Raw genomic sequence first — 19,879 nt, forward strand, 5'->3', positions numbered from 1 at the left:
CAACCTGGAATCAGCCAGAAATGAACCCAACACCATTCGCCAAACTAAACGGGCTGTAAGAAGCTTTACAGACCGGCTGGAACAAAACAACATTAACACTGATCTGATCAAACTGACCAAACTGAGCTGAACCTGATATTGGCTCAGTTTTACGGCTCAGTCTGATTTGGTCCGACTCTGAAGATCAGACACGTCTGGCGAATGGTGTTGGGTTCATTTCTGGCTGATTCCAGGTTGTTCAGCTGTTCTTCTGTCACAAAGCTGCTCAGTGGTGACGACAGTTTGGGAATTTAGTGTAAGGAGCTGGAGAAAACAAATTCCATGCTTGTCTGAACTGGTTCATGCTGGCCTGATGCTGGTCTGGTGCTGCTTTAGCTGGTCACTCAACATGGTCAAACTGGTTGACCAACACACCACCATCAAAAAAACAACATGTGCTGGTTTTCCTGGATCCACATCCAGCTCCTCCTGTGTCAGGTTTTCATTGGTCTACATGACGATCTGGGTGGGACTGCGTGGTTTACATTACGTTTACTCCTGTAATTTCACGAAAAAGGTATGTGAAATATATCGCTGCTGTCGGAGTGTAAATTTCATGACAAATGGATCAAAATAAACGAGCCACAATGACTTGGAAAGACGTCCGGTTCCATTGACTTACATTAAAAGTAAAGCAGGCTTTTTCCTTTTCCTGTAAAGTTACCCTTTTGGAGATACGAGGTTTTGTTCTGACAACAGCGATATGTTTCATGGTGTTTATGAAGCAGTGGTGTGTTATATCAGAGAAAAAGTGGCCTAGAAAGTCTATTTTATCAATATATTGCTTATGACTGCAAGTGCCAAAGAAAACAGGTGGTGGTATCCTGTGACACCACTGCTAGACCAAAAGAAACTGGATGTAGGTCCAGCCCCACCTTGTGGACTCATGGCTATGTAGTGAGAGGTACTTGTCAGGATGGCCTTAAGCTCAGTAAATGAAATGTTTTGGGTTGGGGTGTTTGCTCCTGTCTTCGCCCCTTTAGAGACCTCATCTAACGGTCATCATTCAAGCTAAAAAAGTCAGGTAGAGACTCTTGAGATGCCATTTCGGAGAGTCTAAGTGGATGAGAGCGTGTTTGAACCAGCATTAAAGGCCACTGCACAAAAAAAAGATATTACTACAAATGAAATTATCTTAAAAAGTACTCCATTTGTGTAATATTTCTCATTTTGAGATGACTGTAGTACTAATACTATATTATTTCATTTAGCTTTTGACAATTATTTAAGCTTTTTTTTTTCTAAGCAAAATGATCTCACCATACTGGCCAATCATTTTGCTTATATTTAGAAATATGCTTGAAGCAATGCTTAATAAAATGACTCAAAACAAGCCTATAACTTAGACATTCTTATAGTACGCCCACAACCATCTCAGAATGGTCAACATTAGATAATTCGCCCGCCAAGATCTCAGTGGCTGTATTTCCTTTCATGTTTAGGCCTCACAGATGCGCCTTGATGTGCCAGTTAACGTTTCTAATCTTTCGAATTTAAGCTTCAAATGTTTACATTTTTAATCTGACTAAGCTGGCAGCTGAACACAATAACGTCATGAGGAAGGCAGATCTTGGCTCAGATCATTCGAATTGCAAGTAGGCCACTTAGTGGCCGTGGACGGCACCTTCCACTCCTTTTATCACTGAACTAGGCCTACTCAAACCTCTTGGATCTAGGCCTACTCAAGCCTCTCTGATCTAGGCCTACTCAAGCCTCTTTGATCTAGGCCTACTCAAGCCTCTCGGATCTAGGCCTACTCAAGGCCTACTCTGATCTAGATCCACACATTAAAAGACTTCCTCAAACACATAAATTATAACTAGAAATTGCATAATCATTATGACAAAAATATATATTGCAATTATTTAAAAGTAAATAATAAACAAATAATAAAGAAACAAACAAATAAATTAATTAAAATAAACAAATAAAGAATCCCCTCTGTCAGCTGGCATAACCTGAAGTGAATTAAAATTAAAAAAAGGATTCCATTTGGAATAAAATGCTGCAGTGTTGCCTTTCAGGGCGCACCTTATCTTTTCCACAGCAAGGAAACGTTAAATCGGCGGAAAAACCAAACACTGCAGCGAGAGGGTCGCACAGCCGATTTTCAAGCAGACTTTTATTTTGTAAAACGTGGCCACGCCCTGCGACCCGCTGGGAGGGGGACTTTTAACCTGTTTCCTCTGTTTTAATGCGAGCCACTATGGTGGCCTCCTTGTCGCAGCCCGTCCACCGCGTTTGTTGTTGTTTTTTTTTTGGGCTATTTTTTCTTTCCCCATAAGATGTTAATGGTGGTCTAGGGTGGGGTTAATGTTCCGTGCAGCTGATATAAAGAACTTCGGTAAAGCGGGAACCAGCTGGTGAGTTCTGTAGCCTGTAGTTTGTGGCGGCGGTGAGTGGGGAAGCCGGCCGTGCTGAGCCGGGCTGAGCCGAGCCGAGCCGAGCCGAGCCGGACTGCTGTTTGCGTCTCCACCCCGTCTCCATTTCATTGTTTTGCTGTCTCTTTTCTTAATTTCACCCTCTGCCCCTCGCTTTCCTGCTGTTTCGCGTCGGTAGCGGCTGCATTTGTCGCCTTCCCGCGTCCAGTTCTGCGCATTGTCGGCCGTTTAGCTTAGCATTAAACGCCACGGGCTCCTGCCATTGTTGACGTCAGACGGCTGCGGCCAGCTCCGCGTCCGGAGAGCTTTAATCACCATAAAGCCACGATTACAAGCCACGCTTAGGGTCTAACTCCACGGTAAAACCCCCTTTAGAGGCATCTCCATCAACACGGTCGCGCTCCTATGTCCACTTTCTCCTCCACCGTCTCTGTCTGCTTCACCCCCCGCTTTAACCCCGTCGAGACCAATTCTGTCTAAACAGGCTTTTCTTAGCGTGTCTGGATATCGTCAGTGCGTAAAAGGGGAATTCCACCAAACTTTCCGACTAGTTTCGTGGCTATTTCAGCCCTTGGGAGGTGAACAGGTTCGTTCAGAGCGGTTTGTTGTGAAAGGGTTCAGATGTCTTTACAGTGGTGGTCAAGGGAACCAGGGGTCGCCATGACAACAGCACAGCTACCACCAGAGAACCTTCTGAGCTCTTAGATGAATGTTCGTGATGTTAAAATAACCATAAATCTCAAAATGTGAGTTTTTCCTAGGGGACTGTGCCTTACAGCGGCCTGCATGTTCCTTCTGCCGCGACCTGGTTCAAAAAAATGGATAAATTATCATTTATAATGACGATAAATGGCCATTATTGACAGCTAATGATTATCAAAGTGTTTCTAATGTAATTGATAACCGTTCATGTGTTGTAAAGCATACATAAACCCATTTGACAGAGTTTATGTCCCCTCTTTCATCTCTTTCATTTCCAGGCCTTCCCCTTCGATATGCGTTCTGCCTTTCATTGCCAGCATGGAAATTTGCTCCAGTCCATATATTTGCTCTGTTTTAAAACATTCGGTTATGAAAAGGAACAAATACCAACTTTTCACCTGAAGGAACTGATTTAAGCTTCACAATCAGACCTTAGAACCACTGCAGAACCTTTGAGGGAACGTTTAGACTGTTTATACCTTGATGAACGAGAAATGTTCCTGAACAGAAGCTTCATTTCTAAGTGTAAGAACAGCTGTTGACTGTGTTGCGCCAGATCCAATAAAACAGGACTCGTCTCGCTCTCTTTACAGCCAAACATGCAGTTGGGAGGTATTTAACCCCTGACAATATCCAGCATATGGTGGCATATTGTGATGCAGTTTGTCACACTAATGATAAATATTGTCATATTGCCTGGTCATGTAATAAGGTGTTTATTGTATTTTGGAATAAGATCAGAAAATTTAGCTGATGCAGGATTTTTAGCTAAAAAAAATCTATAATAATGGAAAAAAATCTCATTTATTTTCCTGCACTTTTAAGTGTTTTAAGTATTGTACATTTCCCTGTATTGCTAATTTCAATATTATTCATCATTTTGTGTTTATTATAATATTATTATGCAGATATGCCTATGAAAAATATCAGATATCATCTTTGGCCTGCAGTTCCCTAATTAAAATAATTCAATATGTAATCTTCACACTCTTTCTTTTTCTCTTCTTTTTCTCTTCTTTTTGTGTCGTTTGCTCAGGCACTTTCGCCGGACGATGGACGAGCTGGTCCACGATCTGGTGTCAGCGCTGGAGGAGAGTTCGGAGCAGGCCCGCGGCGGGTTCGGAGATGGGGGGGACCACGCCCTGGCTGTGGGCTGCCTGCTGAAGCGGCAGGCGCGCAAGCGCCGCGGGAGAAAGCGCCGTTCCGACAACCCTCACCCGTCCTGGGACACCTGCCACCTGAGCGAGGGATCCGAGTCCAGCCTGGAGGAGCACAAGGACTACCGATCCTCATCCTCCGCCGCAGCGGGGGGCGCTCACGCCCGCGACAACAACAACAGCGACTCCGACGAGCACCTGGGCGCCAAACGCCGCACTCACGACTCTGGCAGGGCCAAGCGGCCGCTGTGGCATGAGGAGTTGGTCGACGGACTCGGAACCAGGAGCTTGCGCAGGAGGAGGAAAGTGAAGCGCATGGCCGTGGATCCGCCACTAGAGGTCACCACCATGCTGGCCCCACCTGTTCCTAAACCACCAGGTGGCAGCAGCGGCAGTAGAGAGTAAGACCACGTGATGTGTTGTTTAATTGTTTTGCGGTGTTGGGCTGGGGTTGCCAAGTTTGGTGAGATTTTCAAGTCATTAGAGTGAGACTTTTAGTTGTGTAATCAGTGCTTGTGGTCCGAATATTTGCTCTACACACCTGAACCAATCCATTAAGAACAGCAAATACCTGGCACAGGTGTGTTGCAAACAAAAATACGTTTTGAGGCAGCTGCTGCTGAATTGTTTTTACTGGCTAATTTCTAAGTGTTCCAACTTTTATCAAGCATAAGTGTCTATTTCGAGTTCAGGGTAAAGACAAGGATGAGTCCAGCTGTGCCATTTCTGCCTCTTTAGCCGAGTTCGGAATGCGTCCTTGGCATCATGCACATATCTGGAGTTGCAAAGTAGAACATGACATACTCGCAAATACGATCACACGGAGTTGGTGCTCTGTGTTTAAAAAGCTGAATGATTTGGGGAAAGTATCTAAGTTTTCTCACCAATTCTGTGGCTGCTGCTTAAAATGTGATTATTTTCTATAAATTACTCTACAGCTTAATGTACGAAGACAGTTTAACCAAAAAAAGTCACCCTGTTAATGTTTATACCTCACAATTCATTTCAGTTAAGCGGAGTAAAGTCAACATATGTTGACTTTGGTAGCAAATATCAACTTTTTCGCCTCCGTTTTGTTGCCCTATGTGTCTCCACCTGTATTGGGGAAGAGCTTGTGATTGTGTGTGTTTAAAAATTGTAAATAGGTACCGTATTGGGTCAATACCTGATACCAGTACCCGAATCGATACATTCCATATGTTTGTTTATATTTATATATATATATATATATATATATATATATATATATATATATATATATATATATATATATATATATATATATAATCACAGTAGTTCTGTTTTGTCCATATGGTGCAGCCCTAATAGAGAGGCTGGACTCGCGGAAGAAGGGAAAGGAAACGAGGCGAGCAAGGACCGAGTGAAGAAGAGGAAACTGGCCGCACCCCGGCTGGCGCTGGACGCTACGGACGAGGGCGTGGTCGTGGAGAGCGAGGAGGTGGGGCAGTCCGGAAAGGACAAAATGGAGTTTGAGGAGCACAAGGGATCAGATGAGGACATGAGTGACAGGTGGTTAGTGTTTGGTCTTTCCTGTCTTTACTCTTCTTCCTCCTTTTTCTGCTGTGAGGGACTGAAAGGGCTGTTGAGGTATGTGTGAATCACTAGTTTGGCACATAAATCTATCGGAGCTAAGGAATTATGGAAGCCTGCGTCCAAGCAGTGACCATCCCTAAACCATCACACGTGTCCTTCAAGTTCTCCGGGAGGTTCTACCAGTGGTTCTGTGTAGAGACTCAGATTTCTTTACAGTGGTGGTGATGGGAACCAGGAGTCACTGTGTTTACAACACAAATATCACCTTTTTATTTACTATCCAAAAGCACCAGTGACCCTACACGAGTCTTCTGACTTTAAATATGGAACATTGCCTGTTTTGCCTTATAACACATACATCAAAGACATTTTATATATTCATTGTATATATATATATATAATATACGGACTTTTCTGCCGATTAAATAAATGATATTTATGTAATCATCTGACCCATCAGTATCGTTTCCTTGCTGAAGGTTTAATCCGTAGTGAGCGGTCGTGTTCACGATGAAATCTAACCGTCTTTCTGAATGTGTTCACAGTGAAACCAGCAGTGTGAGTAACAGCAGTGACGGAGGTCTGTACACCAATGATGAAGGAAGGCAAGGTAACGAGTTAAACTCGTTTTGTACTTGATCTTTTTGTTCTTTGTGTTTCACTGTGTGTAGTTCATACGCCGTTAGAATTGAAGCTTCTCTTCAGGCACATTTTTCAAAGCTCCAGCAGTGGTTCTAAGGTCTGATTGTGAAGCTTAAATCAGTTCCTCCAGGTGAAAAGTTGGTATTTGTTCCTTTTCATAACCGAATGTTTTAGAATAAAAGCCTGGAGGCGAGGCGAGGCGGGGGGTGTGGAGTCAGTCCGGCTTAGAACAGATCATCTCAGTGGATTATGGTTCAGTTATGTTCCCTGACTGAAGGCACTGAGATGGAGCCTTGAGGGTCCCACCTGCCCCAGTCACAGTCTAGTACATTTAAAGATGGGATGCGAGAGCCCTTTCCATAGAGGAGTCTGGTGCACGATAAGCTAACGTTCCTCTTTTGTTTGTTCTTTGCTGTTGCCAAGGCGATGACGAGCAGAGCGATTGGTTCTATGAGGGCGAGGCGGGCGGGGCTTGTGGAATAGCGGGCGTGGTCCCATGGTGGGACAGGGAGTCTGACGAGCTGGACCTTAACGACCCAGTGTTCAACAGCATTCTCACTGGGGCCTTTCCGCTCATGTCACAGGGAGCACAGAGAGGTAGGTGCCCACGTACGGCGCTGCTCACTGTGAACCTGCCTTTTTCCCCATAAAGCAGGATTTTTAGTTTTATCTGTTGGTTTATATGATTTAAAGGGGAATTCTGCACATTTGTCTCATTTTTGCCGACATTGCCTCGAGAGCTAACGTGTACTGTTAACACATCCGCGGCAGAAAACGGACTTCTGCACATTTTAATGCACAATTCATGTTTATTTGCTGAGCTAAACATATTGGGGGAAAGATTGGGTGCAACATTAAAAACAAAAAAACACCATTAAAAGCTGTGAAATCAGTTTGTATTCAACATTTCAGATACAACTGTATAGATGATGAACATAATTCTGGCCACAGATTTAAAATGAAAGGAAATTATATGTATCTACATCTGAAGAATCTGGAGAGGAGAGGAATGAAGGTCAGTAGAGACAAGACGGAATACATGTGTGAGAATGAGAGGGAGGCAGGTGGAAAGGTGAAGATGCAAGGAGTAGAGGTCGTAAAGGTGGATGACTTCAAATATCTTGGATCAACCATCCAGAGCAATGGACAGTGTAGAAAAGAGGTGAAGAAGAGGGTGCAGGCAGGATGGAGTGGGTGGAGACGGGGGTCAGGGCTGGTGTGTGACAGAAGGATAGCAGCAAGAGTGAAAGGGAAGGTTTACAAGACAGCAGTGTGTCCTGCTATGATGTCTGGTTTGGAGACTGTGGCTCTGTCTAAAAGACAGGAGGCTGAGCTGGAGGTGGCGGAGATGAAGATGCTGAGATTTGCGTTGGGAGTGACCAGGATGGACAAGATTAGAAATGAGCAGATCAGAGGGACGGTGAAGGTGGAGCAGTTTGGAGATAAAGCCAGAGAGGCCAGGTTGAGATGGTGTGGACATGTGTTGAGGAGGAATAGTGGATATATTGGGCGAAGAATGTTGGAGATGGAGCTGCCGGGCAGAAGGAGAAGAGGTAGACCTCAGAGAAGGTTTATGGATGTAGTGAAGGTGGACATGGAGATGGTTGGTGTGAAAGTAGAGGAGGCAGTGTATAGGGCCAGATGGAGGCAGGTGATCCGCTGTAGCGACCCCTAAAGGGAGCAGCCGAAAGAAGAAGATATGTATCTACATCTGGCCGTGGCTCATGCATTGCGATAATGAGCTCTGTGAATGTCCAAAAGCAGGCACACTGCAGTTCCTATGCACGTCCTCTAGATGGCAGACTTCCTCTTTGCGCTTGGAGTAGAATTACTGAGCTCTGAACGTGCTTGACTCTGTGTATGTGTGGTGTTTTTCAGGGTTTCAGGCCAGGCTGGCTCGACAGGCCTCTCTGCAGCAGGCTCAGGTGTGTGTATGTACTGTATGTCTATATATATGTTTGGTGTTTATGGTCCTAAATCCATCACACTGCAACAAGGCTTTGTTGTTACACTTCAAGTATTTACACTAAAACACTTCACTCACTGCTGCTCTGTGTTCATTCATATCCTCCTCCAGAGCGCTTCTCAAGTAGCTGGATGTTCGGAGAGGCTGCCCAGATTGTCGCAGGACCCTCATGCTCATGAGTAAGATGTTTCTTTACACCCTCATTGTACTTGAAAGTGCAGTGTATACAATATATACAACCGGGAGTTGGAAAACTAACAAGCTCCCAACTGAATTTCTGTGTCACCGATGCTATTTATAGGGAACTAAAATGTACATAATTTACTACATTACTACTTTAATGGCCCTGTGACCGGAAGGTCGCCGGTTGAATCCCCAGCACTGACAGTCCGTGACTGAGGTGTCCTTGAGCAAGACACCTAACCCCCGATTGCTCCCCAGGTGCCGTGGACATCATATTAAACCCTATGGATTAAGAATGGGATCTCAAACAAGTTCAAACAGTACAGCTTCTCAAATATTAAAGAATTTTCACTGTTGTTACAGATTTATAATGATGAGTATTAAGAGTATGTTACTTGAAATGTTAGAATAATTCATTTTGGCACAGTTTTTTTTATAACAGTAGTTCAGTTTCCATGTTTATCATACAATTTATTATTATTTTTTAATTAATAGTTTGTGGCGATGTGTTACAGTATATGAAAAAAGCGCACGTCTATATAGGCCTTCGTAATATAATTATTCCAAATAATTTTCCTGAATAAATGCAGTCATATTAAACACAAATAAAAAATAAATAAATCCATGATGTAAAGAATGCCTCATCAAGGGGCAGCAGACAGTGACAACCACAATTTTTGCATTTTACAGTAAAATAAATGAAAATATGTTTAAGCTCTCCTTTTTCCCTGTATCCACCTGAACGGGCCACCTATGAGAACAGAGCCATTGAAAAGCTGCTTCTGATTTTGGAGCATTTAGTCGGTTACAGTATAAAACAAGCCACTTAGTGTTTTATCAGCAGCCGTTTTGGTGATATTAATGACTCAACATAAACTCTCGTGTGAGCGGTTTGTCTGGAGATCGTAGGTGCTATTCTGCCTTGTGCTTACAGGCAACAGATCGTCAGTAATAAACAACCCGGTTTCATTTTGATGTTTATCTTTTGCTCTGCAGCCCGTGGTTCAGTGCCGGATCCAGGCGTGAACAGGTCAGTCAGATAACGCACCCGGTGTGATTGTGTGCGCGAGAGGGAGATGAAGTATGTTTGTAGTGTCTGATTATACGCAAGGAGGCACTCAGAGGAAAATGTACTTGTTCTCTCTGAGGCCTGAAAAGCTAATATGTACTGCCGTCCCTCAAGGCTTTATGACTAAAGTGCGTATCGCTGTTGTCGGAACAAAACCTCGCGTCTCCAAAACGGTCCTACTTTACTTTTAATGGAAGTCAACGGAACCAGACGTTCCAAGACATTTTCTTTTAGTCCATTCCTCATGAAATTTACACACAATGTAAAGGGCAATAGACGTCTTCAAATCATGTGAAAAACTGTAGTAATGAGGTTTTGTTCCGACAGCAGCGACGTGGTGGAGGGGTACTTGCAGGGCATTGTGAGGCAAAGAAATAGTCCCCAAAGAAAACTTCTTTTTTTCTATTTTACTTCTGTTTTCCGCATCATCAACACTCCATATAAAACTCAAGACTCTAGTGAATAACTTGGCTATATTTGAGTTGTAGCCAAGGCGGCCCCTGGTTCCCATCACCACCACTGTAAGGAAATCAGAGGTTCTCTGTAGTGCACCTTTAGATGGCTGTGTACGTTTCAGTGGTTGAGCTGTAGCGTAACTGACAGATTTATGGAAATTCAGATTTTTCCATTGATATAGTGGAAACACTGGGGTGGAAAACATGATCTATTTTCATGATTTTACAGTTGGCAAAACCGCCAGCGGAGATGGGACAATGTAGTCCATTTGCTCATTAATCCATAGTAAGAACGCATTAACAGTAAAAAGGACACGCACATGTACGTATATCGCCGCTGTCGGGACAAAACCTCATATCTCCATTTTTGGTGCTTTCACATAATTTGAAAATTCGTCTACCCCTTTAAATGCGGTGTGAATTTCATGATGAATGAACCAAACAAACGGCCAAAAATGACTTGGAAAAAAATTCTGGTTCCATTGACTTGCATTAAAAAGTAAAGTAGGTTTTTTCCCTCTCCTGTAAAGTTACCGTTTTGGAGATGCATGTTTTTGTTCCGACAGCAGCGATATGTGTGTATATACAATCTAATATTGATTAGCAGGCTGTTTAAATGAGTCTAGTCTAGTTCTCCAGTGATGATGATCACCGCCGTCAGTGTTTGCCGATATCTGACTAAGCTACCCCGTCGTTCAGGACGTAGTACCGGTTTAAGGGTTTGTGGCTCTTGAACGTATGATTGATGTCTATTTTTAGTCTGTGTGTTTGTGCACATGCATCATGTCTTGCATGTGCTTCAAAACGTGCTACATTCCATTGATTTGCTTGAAATGTGTATATCAGCTCCTATGAATAAAATATCATGTCATTACATCAGCATGATTTTGGCAGTAGTTGTTGAGTGTGTAACTGCACTAGAGCTGCCTGTGTTTAAGACTGTCCATGTGGTTTGTGTACAGTGTGTGTATAGCTGGCTCTGTGTGTCTAGTGTGTCTAAGTGCTTTCTTTGTGTGTGTTACGTGTGCGCAGTGCCACTGGGATTCCAGAGCGGACCGAGGCCACCGGAGGAGCTGCTCGTTAAAGACTGCTAGCAGGTAACCACCTGAATCTTCGCCTAACAGCTCTGACAGTTTCCTCTACAGGTGTGCCCTGTTAGTCTGAAGGCGCTGGCCTGTCTGTGTGTGTAGCTGTATGGGGGTGTGGCGGTGGTGGTGGGGTGGAAGGTGGTGTTATTCAAACACAGAAATCCAAACTTATTCCAGTAATTTTACGTGATGAGGTATTCAGATAAAGTACTGTACCGGACGGATGTCAGGGCTGATGTGTGACTGAAGGATAGCAGCAAGAGTGAAAGGGAAGGTCTACAAGACAGCAGTGCATCCTGCTATGATGTATGGTTTGGAGACTGTGGCTCTGTCTAAAAGACAGGAGGCTGAGCTGGAGGTGGCGGAGATGAAGATGCTGAGATTTTCGTTGGGAGTGACCAGGATGGACAAGATTAGAAATGAGCAGATCAGAGGGACAGTGAAGGTGGAGCAGTTTGGAGATAAAGCCAGAGAGGCCAGGTTGAGATGGTGTGGACATGTGTTGAGGAGGAATAGTGGATATATTGGGCAAAGAATGTTGGAGATGGAGCTGCCGGGCAGAAGGAGAAGAGGTAGACCTCAGAGAAGGTTTATGGGTGTAGTGAAGGTGGACATGGAGATGGTTGGTGTGAAAGTAGAGGAGGCAGTGGATAGGGCAAGATGGAGGCAGATGATCGGCTGTGGCGGGCCCTAAAGGGGAGAAGAAGAAGAAGAAGAAGAAGAAGAAGAAGAAGCTTGTATAGTTTGCAGTAAAGAAGGAAACGTTTTTGTGGAATAAGTATGTTATCCTGAGTAACATGAGAAGCAATACAGAATGTTTTTGAGATGGTTAAATTTGAATAAAATATGCTTGGGTGACTGTAAATATGCTTCGTAGGGCCATCCCAGTATAGCCACAATACCTGCCCGCTGCAAACTAAACTATAAATGCTAATTATGTAACTAATACTAAATGCTATCTGCCATCATCAGTGCCAGTGGCTAGACAGAAGAATAGAAATAGAATAGAATTGACAACAATTTCTCTCTGTGTTTTGCACACTGTGAAATCAGACCTCTGCATTTAACCCATCCGTGCAGTGAAACACCCACATACATGCACACTAGTGAACACACACACTAGGGGGCAGTGAGCACACTAGCCCGGAGCGGTGGGCAGCCCTATCCTCAAGGACACCTCAGTCATGGACTGTCGGTGCTGGGGATTGAACCGGCGACCTTCCGGTCACAGGGATGGTTCCCTGACCTCCAGCCCACGACTGCCCTCAGCAGTAGTATATTACACAGTCTTACAAGCCTACTGTGTGTGTGTGTGTGTGTGTGTGTGTGTGTGTGTGAACAGGCAGACCAGCGGTCACCTCGGCTCGTTGTGCACGGGGGACGTGAAGAGAAGACGCAAGGCTGCTCCTATGGGCGCCCCCTCTTCCACAGGTAACATACACCCCTTTTATGTATCACCTACATTACAGAGTAACGCAGTAATGTGATTACTTTTTCCTGTAACCGATTAGTGCAGGGTGCTCCAGTTTAAATTCTTCTAATCACATTACAGTTATTGACTTAATAAGAGTTACGTTACTCGTGTCACTCGTACGTCTTCAGGAGAACAGAATAAATGAAGTGCGATGCATTTAAACCATGAACTATTTCTCCCATTATTCAGGGGTAGGTGTTACATTATGAGAAGGAATTGGTCTTTTTTGAGTTACTGCCCGAGCAGTGGTTATCTGGCTAACTGAGGACATCCTACTATATGACCCCCTCCCCTTCCTACGGTGCTCAAGCAATCAAATCAAATTTATTTGTAGCGCTTTTTACAACTGATGTTGTCACAAAGCCGCTTCACAGAATTCCAGTAAAGACAGAGTTTTAACAAGAATGTAAAACCCCCAGGTGAGCAAGCCAGGAGCAACAGTGGCAAGGAGAACCTCCCTCAGAGCTGAGGAAGAAACCTTAGGAGGAACCAAGGCTCACCAGGGGGGACCCGTCCTCCTCTGGTCAGACTATCTACAGAGTTATTATACTACTAATATTAATAGCAGTAGTGTTAGTAGTAGGAATAGCTGGGAGTCTATGAAAACATCAGTGTAGGGTGGGCAGCTAGTCTAAGGCAGGTGGTGGTAGCTGGGGCGTGGGCAGCTGGTCTGAAGTGGGTAGCAGGAGAGCTCGACAGTCAGTCGTCCTTCAGTGTCTGGCTGAAATAAAAAAAAAAAAATCACCCCACAGTAAGAAAAAACTAAAAAGAAAGCTGCACGCATCGAACCTGTGGCTAAAACAACAGCAATTAAAAATGAGATGATAATTGATCATACTTAAAAATATAAGCATGACGTTCTTAAAGGATCTGGAGGGTGTAAATGAAGGCAGGTTACCAAGAGGGAAGCCACAGCTGCTTCATCTCTTTGTATTTCTTCAATGAGCTTTTGTTAAAATATTTTAGAGAGAACTGAGGAAGCCATTTCAGATTTCCAACTCAGATTTCAGATTTGCAAATAATCTTTGACAATCATTTTTCCCAAAAATCATGCCAGACATTGTCTTCTCTTGACTCTGTGGTAAGTATTGTACACTTAGGAAAACCGTTTAAATATATCAGCCCAAAAAGAGGAAATTTTGGGGGGCAGAACCAAAATGTGTGATCCGAGGTTCCGTCAAATGCCTTTCATCTTTCGTGTAGCTCAGAGACTGAGCGATAGATCTTAGGAGGACAGTTTGAGACACGATGGAAACGTTTGTACTGAACACGTTGATCTTGGGGTTTTAAATGGAGGTAAACAAAGTATCTGAATGGTGGTTTTCTCAGCTGGATTACTGACTGGATCATTGCTAAAATCTCCACAGAGTCACTCTGGACACACAGTCCTGATGGTCACTGTGATGTGATTTGCTTTGCTGTTTTAAACCCTTTTGTTGCCAGATGAAGGCTAAAGCAGAGCTAACAGCAGGTTTTACAGTGATCCGGCTGTGTGTTTGTGCTGTATTTCTAGTTGTGGGATGTTGGAGCTGGTTTCTCTCAGTCTCAGTGATGGCAGGTTATGCTGAGTGTTCTGATGTATGAATCGTGTCACTATTTTAAACCCTTTGTTTATAATATGAAGACTAAATGCAGAGCTATAACAGCAGCGAGTGGGTTTTGGGCGATTTTGGAGCTGCATCTCTGCCTGATGGATGGTCACAGGTGGATGAAGTCACTCTGGATGGTGAAGCAGAGTCTGAGAGATCTGATGTGTGAATCATGTCGCTGTTTTAAACATTTGTTTGAATTTGAAGGTCAAAAAGCAGAGCAGTACTATCAGGATTTTGGGTGATTTTTCTCAGCTGAATTTCTCACTGATGTTGATGATGAAAATTCAAATGATAATCTGGAGAATCTCTCAATTCAGCTTCATATCACTGAAGAATAATTGCCCCCCTCTTTGAAGTCGTATGATCCCTAAATGTGACTAAAGCCCAGCAGTGAGGAGCTGAACTTTCCCCTCCTCTGCTGTCCCTGCAGACGGGCAGGGTCGCCTACAGAGCGGCGCCGGTAGCTGTTAATGAAGTGATGCTCTTTTATTAGAGGGGCTCATTTCAGTGGGAAGATCTCAACCATGCCTTGAAGGATGGCGGGTCAAGCCGAGCCGTACTTGAAGCTCGAAGGGCTCGTGGTACAGTTTGAGATTTCACCACTGCCATCAAGTCGGTGGGGGCTGGTCTCTTTTTGTCTTTGTAGACCAGCAGTAGGGTTTAAATCTGATGCGTGCAGCTACAGGGAGCCAGTGAAGGGAGCGCAGCAGTGGGGTGACGTGGCTGAACTTGGGCAGATTGAAGACGAGCCGTGCTGCCACATTAATCTCTTAGCCTCTGAGGGTTGTTTTTCAGAGAAGCTATCCAACCATCTCTGTGTGCTGAGCAGCAGCGCTGCTATTGGTTATGCTGTGTAAGTACTAGGCTCCTCTGTAGGTTCTACCTGTCCACGTTAGGCTCTTCTTCCAGCATTCCCCCTCGGGTTATGGTGTGTGGTTGTTGGTGTGGGTAAACACCAGAGCTGGTTCATGAGGAGTCTGGCCACTTCCTATTTCCCCTATTATATCAAAAACAGGGCTGGTAAACAGCAGAGGGTGAGTGAGTCCTCAATGAATGGGAGTAAATGGAGCTTAACGGCTAAAAACAAGAACTCAAAATAGTTTCTAATCATTCGCCCAGATCGTTTATTTAATTTTAAAAAGTAGAAGTATGTATTTCATTAAAAAAAGAGATCTTGTTGATATATTTCCTTTTATCCATAGCAAACGGGTTTTGGGCAGCAGAAGGCGGGCTTTACTGCTAGAGAGTGATGATCGATGGGCGAGCGGAGCAGCTCATTGGCTGTTTGCGCTCACTGATGTCACGGACCTGCATGAGTTTAAAAGCTCTTAAAAATAAAACGGCGGTGTTAAAATGTTTTATGCTGCCCTGTGTTCAGGAAATGATTGGATTCTTTTACATTTAAAAATGTTGAAATATTTATAAACCGTGGTTTTGCTCAAAGGCTCCATGTCAGCCCGTTCATTTTAGGCTCGCTCAGGAGCGCCCTCTAGCATCTGAAAAACGGGAAGACGCCGCAGAGTGGGAATTCTCCTCTCTGCACGTTTTCTGGGTGAACACTAGCTTCTGCACCAGCGTGTGGTCACAAGACCAGATTGGCATGTCTGGCCATCGATGACCGTTCACTGTTGATCCCATTGCCTGATTAGAACACATGACTTCCTGCCCGGGTCCTGGGCCAGAGGATGATGTAAAGCATTTTACCACTGCGGATCTCTGCAGGGCAGAGGGTTGTGGGTTGGGGAGGCTGGAGGGTCGGAGTTCAGCGGGTCAGAGTTGTGTTTTCTAAGAAATGGATTTAAAGTTTAAGGGTAGAGGCGTCAGAAAGGAGGAGGTGGATTAACGTGGAGTGGATAGAGAGACAGAGCGGCTGCCTTCACACTACAGGGCTGAGCTGTAGATGTGTACAGGGCTGTCACCGTCACTGAGCTGACTTACTGAACAGTCACAAAACATGCATCGTCTTGTTAAGATTCACATATGTTTCCGCTCAATGAAATGGTCAAGATGTAAGGAGTCATTCGGAGTGGTTTGTCACATGCTCCAGTATAGAGAAACTGAGTTGTTCACAGTAGAGGTGATAGGAACCAGACGTCCACCTCTAAAAGCTCCCTCACAGAAAATTGCTGCATGAACTGGTTATCAAAACACTGCCTACTGTCTGAGACACTGTTTTGACTGCTTTGAGGACGTTTGGAGCCTCTGGAGCACTGAAGAGAGGGAATATTCGTAATTGTCTCTTCAGCCCAGCTGATATCAGTCGGCCGATAAAATCGTGCGATGTTACGGTTTCGTTTATATTTTGGTGTCGGTGAAGATCCCACTCATAAAGCGTCAGTATAGCTTTAAAGTTGCCTGCTTTATAATATAATGAAAATTTGAGGATTTCATGTTTTTATGTGATGGAGAACGTAATGAAAAGAAGGATTCATGTTTTTCTAATGTAGCATATTGATTGTGCATAAATGAGGCAAGTGCTACTAAAATAATAGCAACAGATCATTTGCTGCTGTGTTTAATCACTAGATCCCTGTGTAGGGAGGCAATATATGCTGCTGATAACGCCAGTTGTTGGTCATTAACTCAGTATTAATTACATTAAACCGTAACTGAGGTAAATAAGGCATTTTCAGAGGACTTTTATTTGTCCATTCTATGTCATAGTAATCAGCAACCGGTTAATTAGTAATAAGTAGCAGTTATTGGCTTAATAAATGCCCATATATGGTGACTGAAAGTTTAGTATAAAAAGGATAATCATAAATATACAAATAAAGATGCTCTAGAAAGGTGTTTTAATTCACAGTAGTTGTTGCTTAATAATGTAGTAATTACCTCCTATTGCCTTGATAAGAGCTTCATAAGGGCATTATAATGACCACCCAGGCTGAAGTGCTACCAGAAGTGTACTGTTTATTATGTGAGGTGATCTTGAACGTGTGATTGTTCTATATGCATTAATCGTGGACATGCAGCCCAGTCCTTTTTCCTTCTGTTTGAATGGAGAGACTCTCAAGCGGTTTTTTAGCAGCGGGAAGCCCGAGAATCAGCATCTGACGTAGCTGTCGGATCGGCTTCTCTTTAACACTTGGACCTGAGGTGCTCACGTGGGCCAGACAGGTGAAAGGCCTTTGTTTAATAGGGCTCAGACATCAAAACTGCTGGAGGCCAGCGTGTTGTGACTGAAGTGACTTCATCAGGGAATCTTCTTACAGCAGGAGGTTGGATTGGTTTCGATTTGGCTCAGATCGTCAGTCACTTACATGGTTAATGATGTGGTTTTTTTCTCTTTAAACCCTTTCGTGCAGGTTTATTTAGTAAGGGGGAGGTTGGGGTGAGACTTGGTTCCTCTCAGGGTTTCTTCCTCTTGCTGTGAATGAGCTTTTCTTGCCGCTGTCGCTCTCGGCTTCCACGCTTGGGGCTTTGACCCGGGTTTCTGTGAAGCTGCTTTGTGGCGGCCGTTGTAAAAATATTTTGATGTTTAATTGTTGATGTTAATTAATTGACCAATAATCGACTTGAATGTAAAGAGCTGTAATAGTTCTGTTCACCAAGAGCCCCCGTGCTTTGTTTACACTCATAAATTTGAGTTTACAGTAAGTAATAAGCAGTGAAGCTAAAAATAAGTGAAATAATAATAATAATAATAATAATAATAATAATAATAATAACTATGGAGATTAGCGTTATCCATAGGCTTTCAGTCAGGATGTTTCTATTGTCACCGCCATATTCAGGACCAAATTTCTGGCTTCGTTGCTCCACATGAACCTAACTAGAGGTGGAAGATGCTAAAATTACTCTCCTTACTTTGGAAGAGAAAAATGTTCCTCAATGAAGTCGATAAAATAGTCTGAGGTCCTCACAGTTTCCCCTGAACTTCTGGTCCCGCTTAAACTGGCGGAAAGCCACCAAATCTGCTTTCCTGGCATTTATATTTAACTCGGGATCACATGAATTCCGATCTGAGCGTCACATTAAGGTCACATGGCCGCAAAATCAGATACGTGTCCAATCTAGGACCACATATGTGAGGAGCCTTTGGCTGCGTTCACATTACCAGGTTTGTGACTCGGATCTGATGTTTTCCAATCCGACCTGAGCCACTTTCATATGTGGTCCTAGATCGGATGCACCTGCTGCGTCAACAAAGCCTTAAACTTTGTCAAACTTGCCCTTTTTCTTTGGCTATCTGCTCACAGACGTACACCATCGTAAGCGAGCAGCTGTCCTCTTCAGTTTAAGGCATCAGTCGCCGTTTGGACATTTTTGTCGGTAAATTTTAACCGACATCGATTGAAATTTGGCCCGGCCGCACGCTCTGCAAACGAATTTTAATTGAATTGAGTGGTTTCACTGGTCGTGGAGTGTTACTGCCTTTACTTTTCTCCTGAAACGCGGCAGCGTGCGTAAAGAGATTTAGCTTTCAAAGCTCAAAAAAAGAGTCCGCTCAAGCACGCATCCTCAAAAAAGCTTCTTAAGTCGCAGAGTACTTTCTTTCCACCGCTGATTAGTGTCACTGCTGCCCAGAGAGATTTCCTCCTAAGAACTGGCAAGGGGAGCATGTTGCTTCTGGTCTGAAGAGCGATGTTCTGTTCCACAGGTTATCTGGAACAAGTAAAGCGAGTGTAGAGACGCTGCAGGGCTGCTGATAAACTTCACATTACAGTAACCCGGTTTAGACGGGCCACGTTACGTGGTCTTCGTCTGCCCTATCAGTGTGAATTTCCCCCAAAGTCAGGCTCACGTGGCCAGTGTGAAGCCTCCTCCTACAGTGCCTGGTGTTCTTTATGTGGGATTGCAGGGCTGCGCCAACGGTCGCTGATGATTTTGGTCATTGGAAGTAATTGGCAGTGAATCTTGTTGGCTTTACAGTAACAGACTGTTACTGACGTTGCATCTTGATGTTAAGAACCACAGAGAAACTCGTTATTTTAGCGGCGCTTTATGATTATCTGGTTCATAAGCTTTGTGGAAGGTCTGTATAAAACATGGTGTACAACGTTTAACATGTACCGGAAATGATCTACAAACAAATCACTTCTTTCATCTTTAGTTGTAAGGATGTGTTTGAGCACAATGCTAGTCTTCGTCTCCACGACGGCTTTGGTCTGAATGAAGGAGACTCTACAGTCACGGGTTTATTTGCTGAATTTGCCGCATTAAAACGTAATATAAATATAAGACCCATTATAGAAGTGGTCTGTATAAATGTGGCATGTTATGTCTGTTTTATTGTTTTCCAATATGTTGAACTGTGCACTGTGAATGAATTGTGCACTGAAATGGCAGAAAATGTCTTATATAAGTGAGTTATTTATAGACAATCTGTACTTAGAAAATCAATAAAACATTATTTAACCAGAGGGACACAAACAGACACAGACAAGGAAAGAACTGTAGGTAGCGCCGCCTTCAATGCTACAATATTTATATTAAATATAAATATTGTGAAATTCTGCTGTTTGAGTTCAGAATGTGTCAGTTGATGACTGACAGGTATACATTAATAATAATAATAATAATAATAATAAAAATAAAAATACCTTCTAGTTGATAACTGAGGTATACATTAAT

The 19,879-nt window shown here is 43.6% G+C and overlaps 1 protein-coding gene across 2 annotated transcripts in view; it reads left to right on the forward strand.

Annotated features, from left to right (window-relative positions):
- Positions 1-2,221: 2,221 nt before the first annotated feature.
- Positions 2,222-19,879, forward strand: part of gpatch2 (G patch domain containing 2) — a 25,792-nt gene continuing 8,134 nt past the window's right edge. Inside the window, exons 1-10 of one of the 2 annotated variants that reach the window (XM_037538001.1) lie at positions 2,222-2,402; positions 4,159-4,680; positions 5,600-5,812; positions 6,379-6,443; positions 6,899-7,072; positions 8,354-8,400; positions 8,553-8,620; positions 9,621-9,654; positions 11,181-11,245; positions 12,579-12,667. In XM_037538001.1, the coding sequence (XP_037393898.1) occupies positions 2,353-2,402; positions 4,159-4,680; positions 5,600-5,812; positions 6,379-6,443; positions 6,899-7,072; positions 8,354-8,400; positions 8,553-8,620; positions 9,621-9,654; positions 11,181-11,245; positions 12,579-12,667 (1,327 nt within the window). In that variant the 5' untranslated portion in view covers positions 2,222-2,352. The remainder of the gene's footprint in view (positions 2,403-4,158; positions 4,681-5,599; positions 5,813-6,378; positions 6,444-6,898; positions 7,073-8,353; positions 8,401-8,552; positions 8,621-9,620; positions 9,655-11,180; positions 11,246-12,578; positions 12,668-19,879) is intronic. The other variant, XM_037538002.1, reaches the window with a different exon arrangement.

This window comes from Pygocentrus nattereri, chromosome 4, assembly GCF_015220715.1.
Source record: "Pygocentrus nattereri isolate fPygNat1 chromosome 4, fPygNat1.pri, whole genome shotgun sequence".
Lineage (NCBI taxonomy): Eukaryota > Metazoa > Chordata > Actinopteri > Characiformes > Serrasalmidae > Pygocentrus > Pygocentrus nattereri.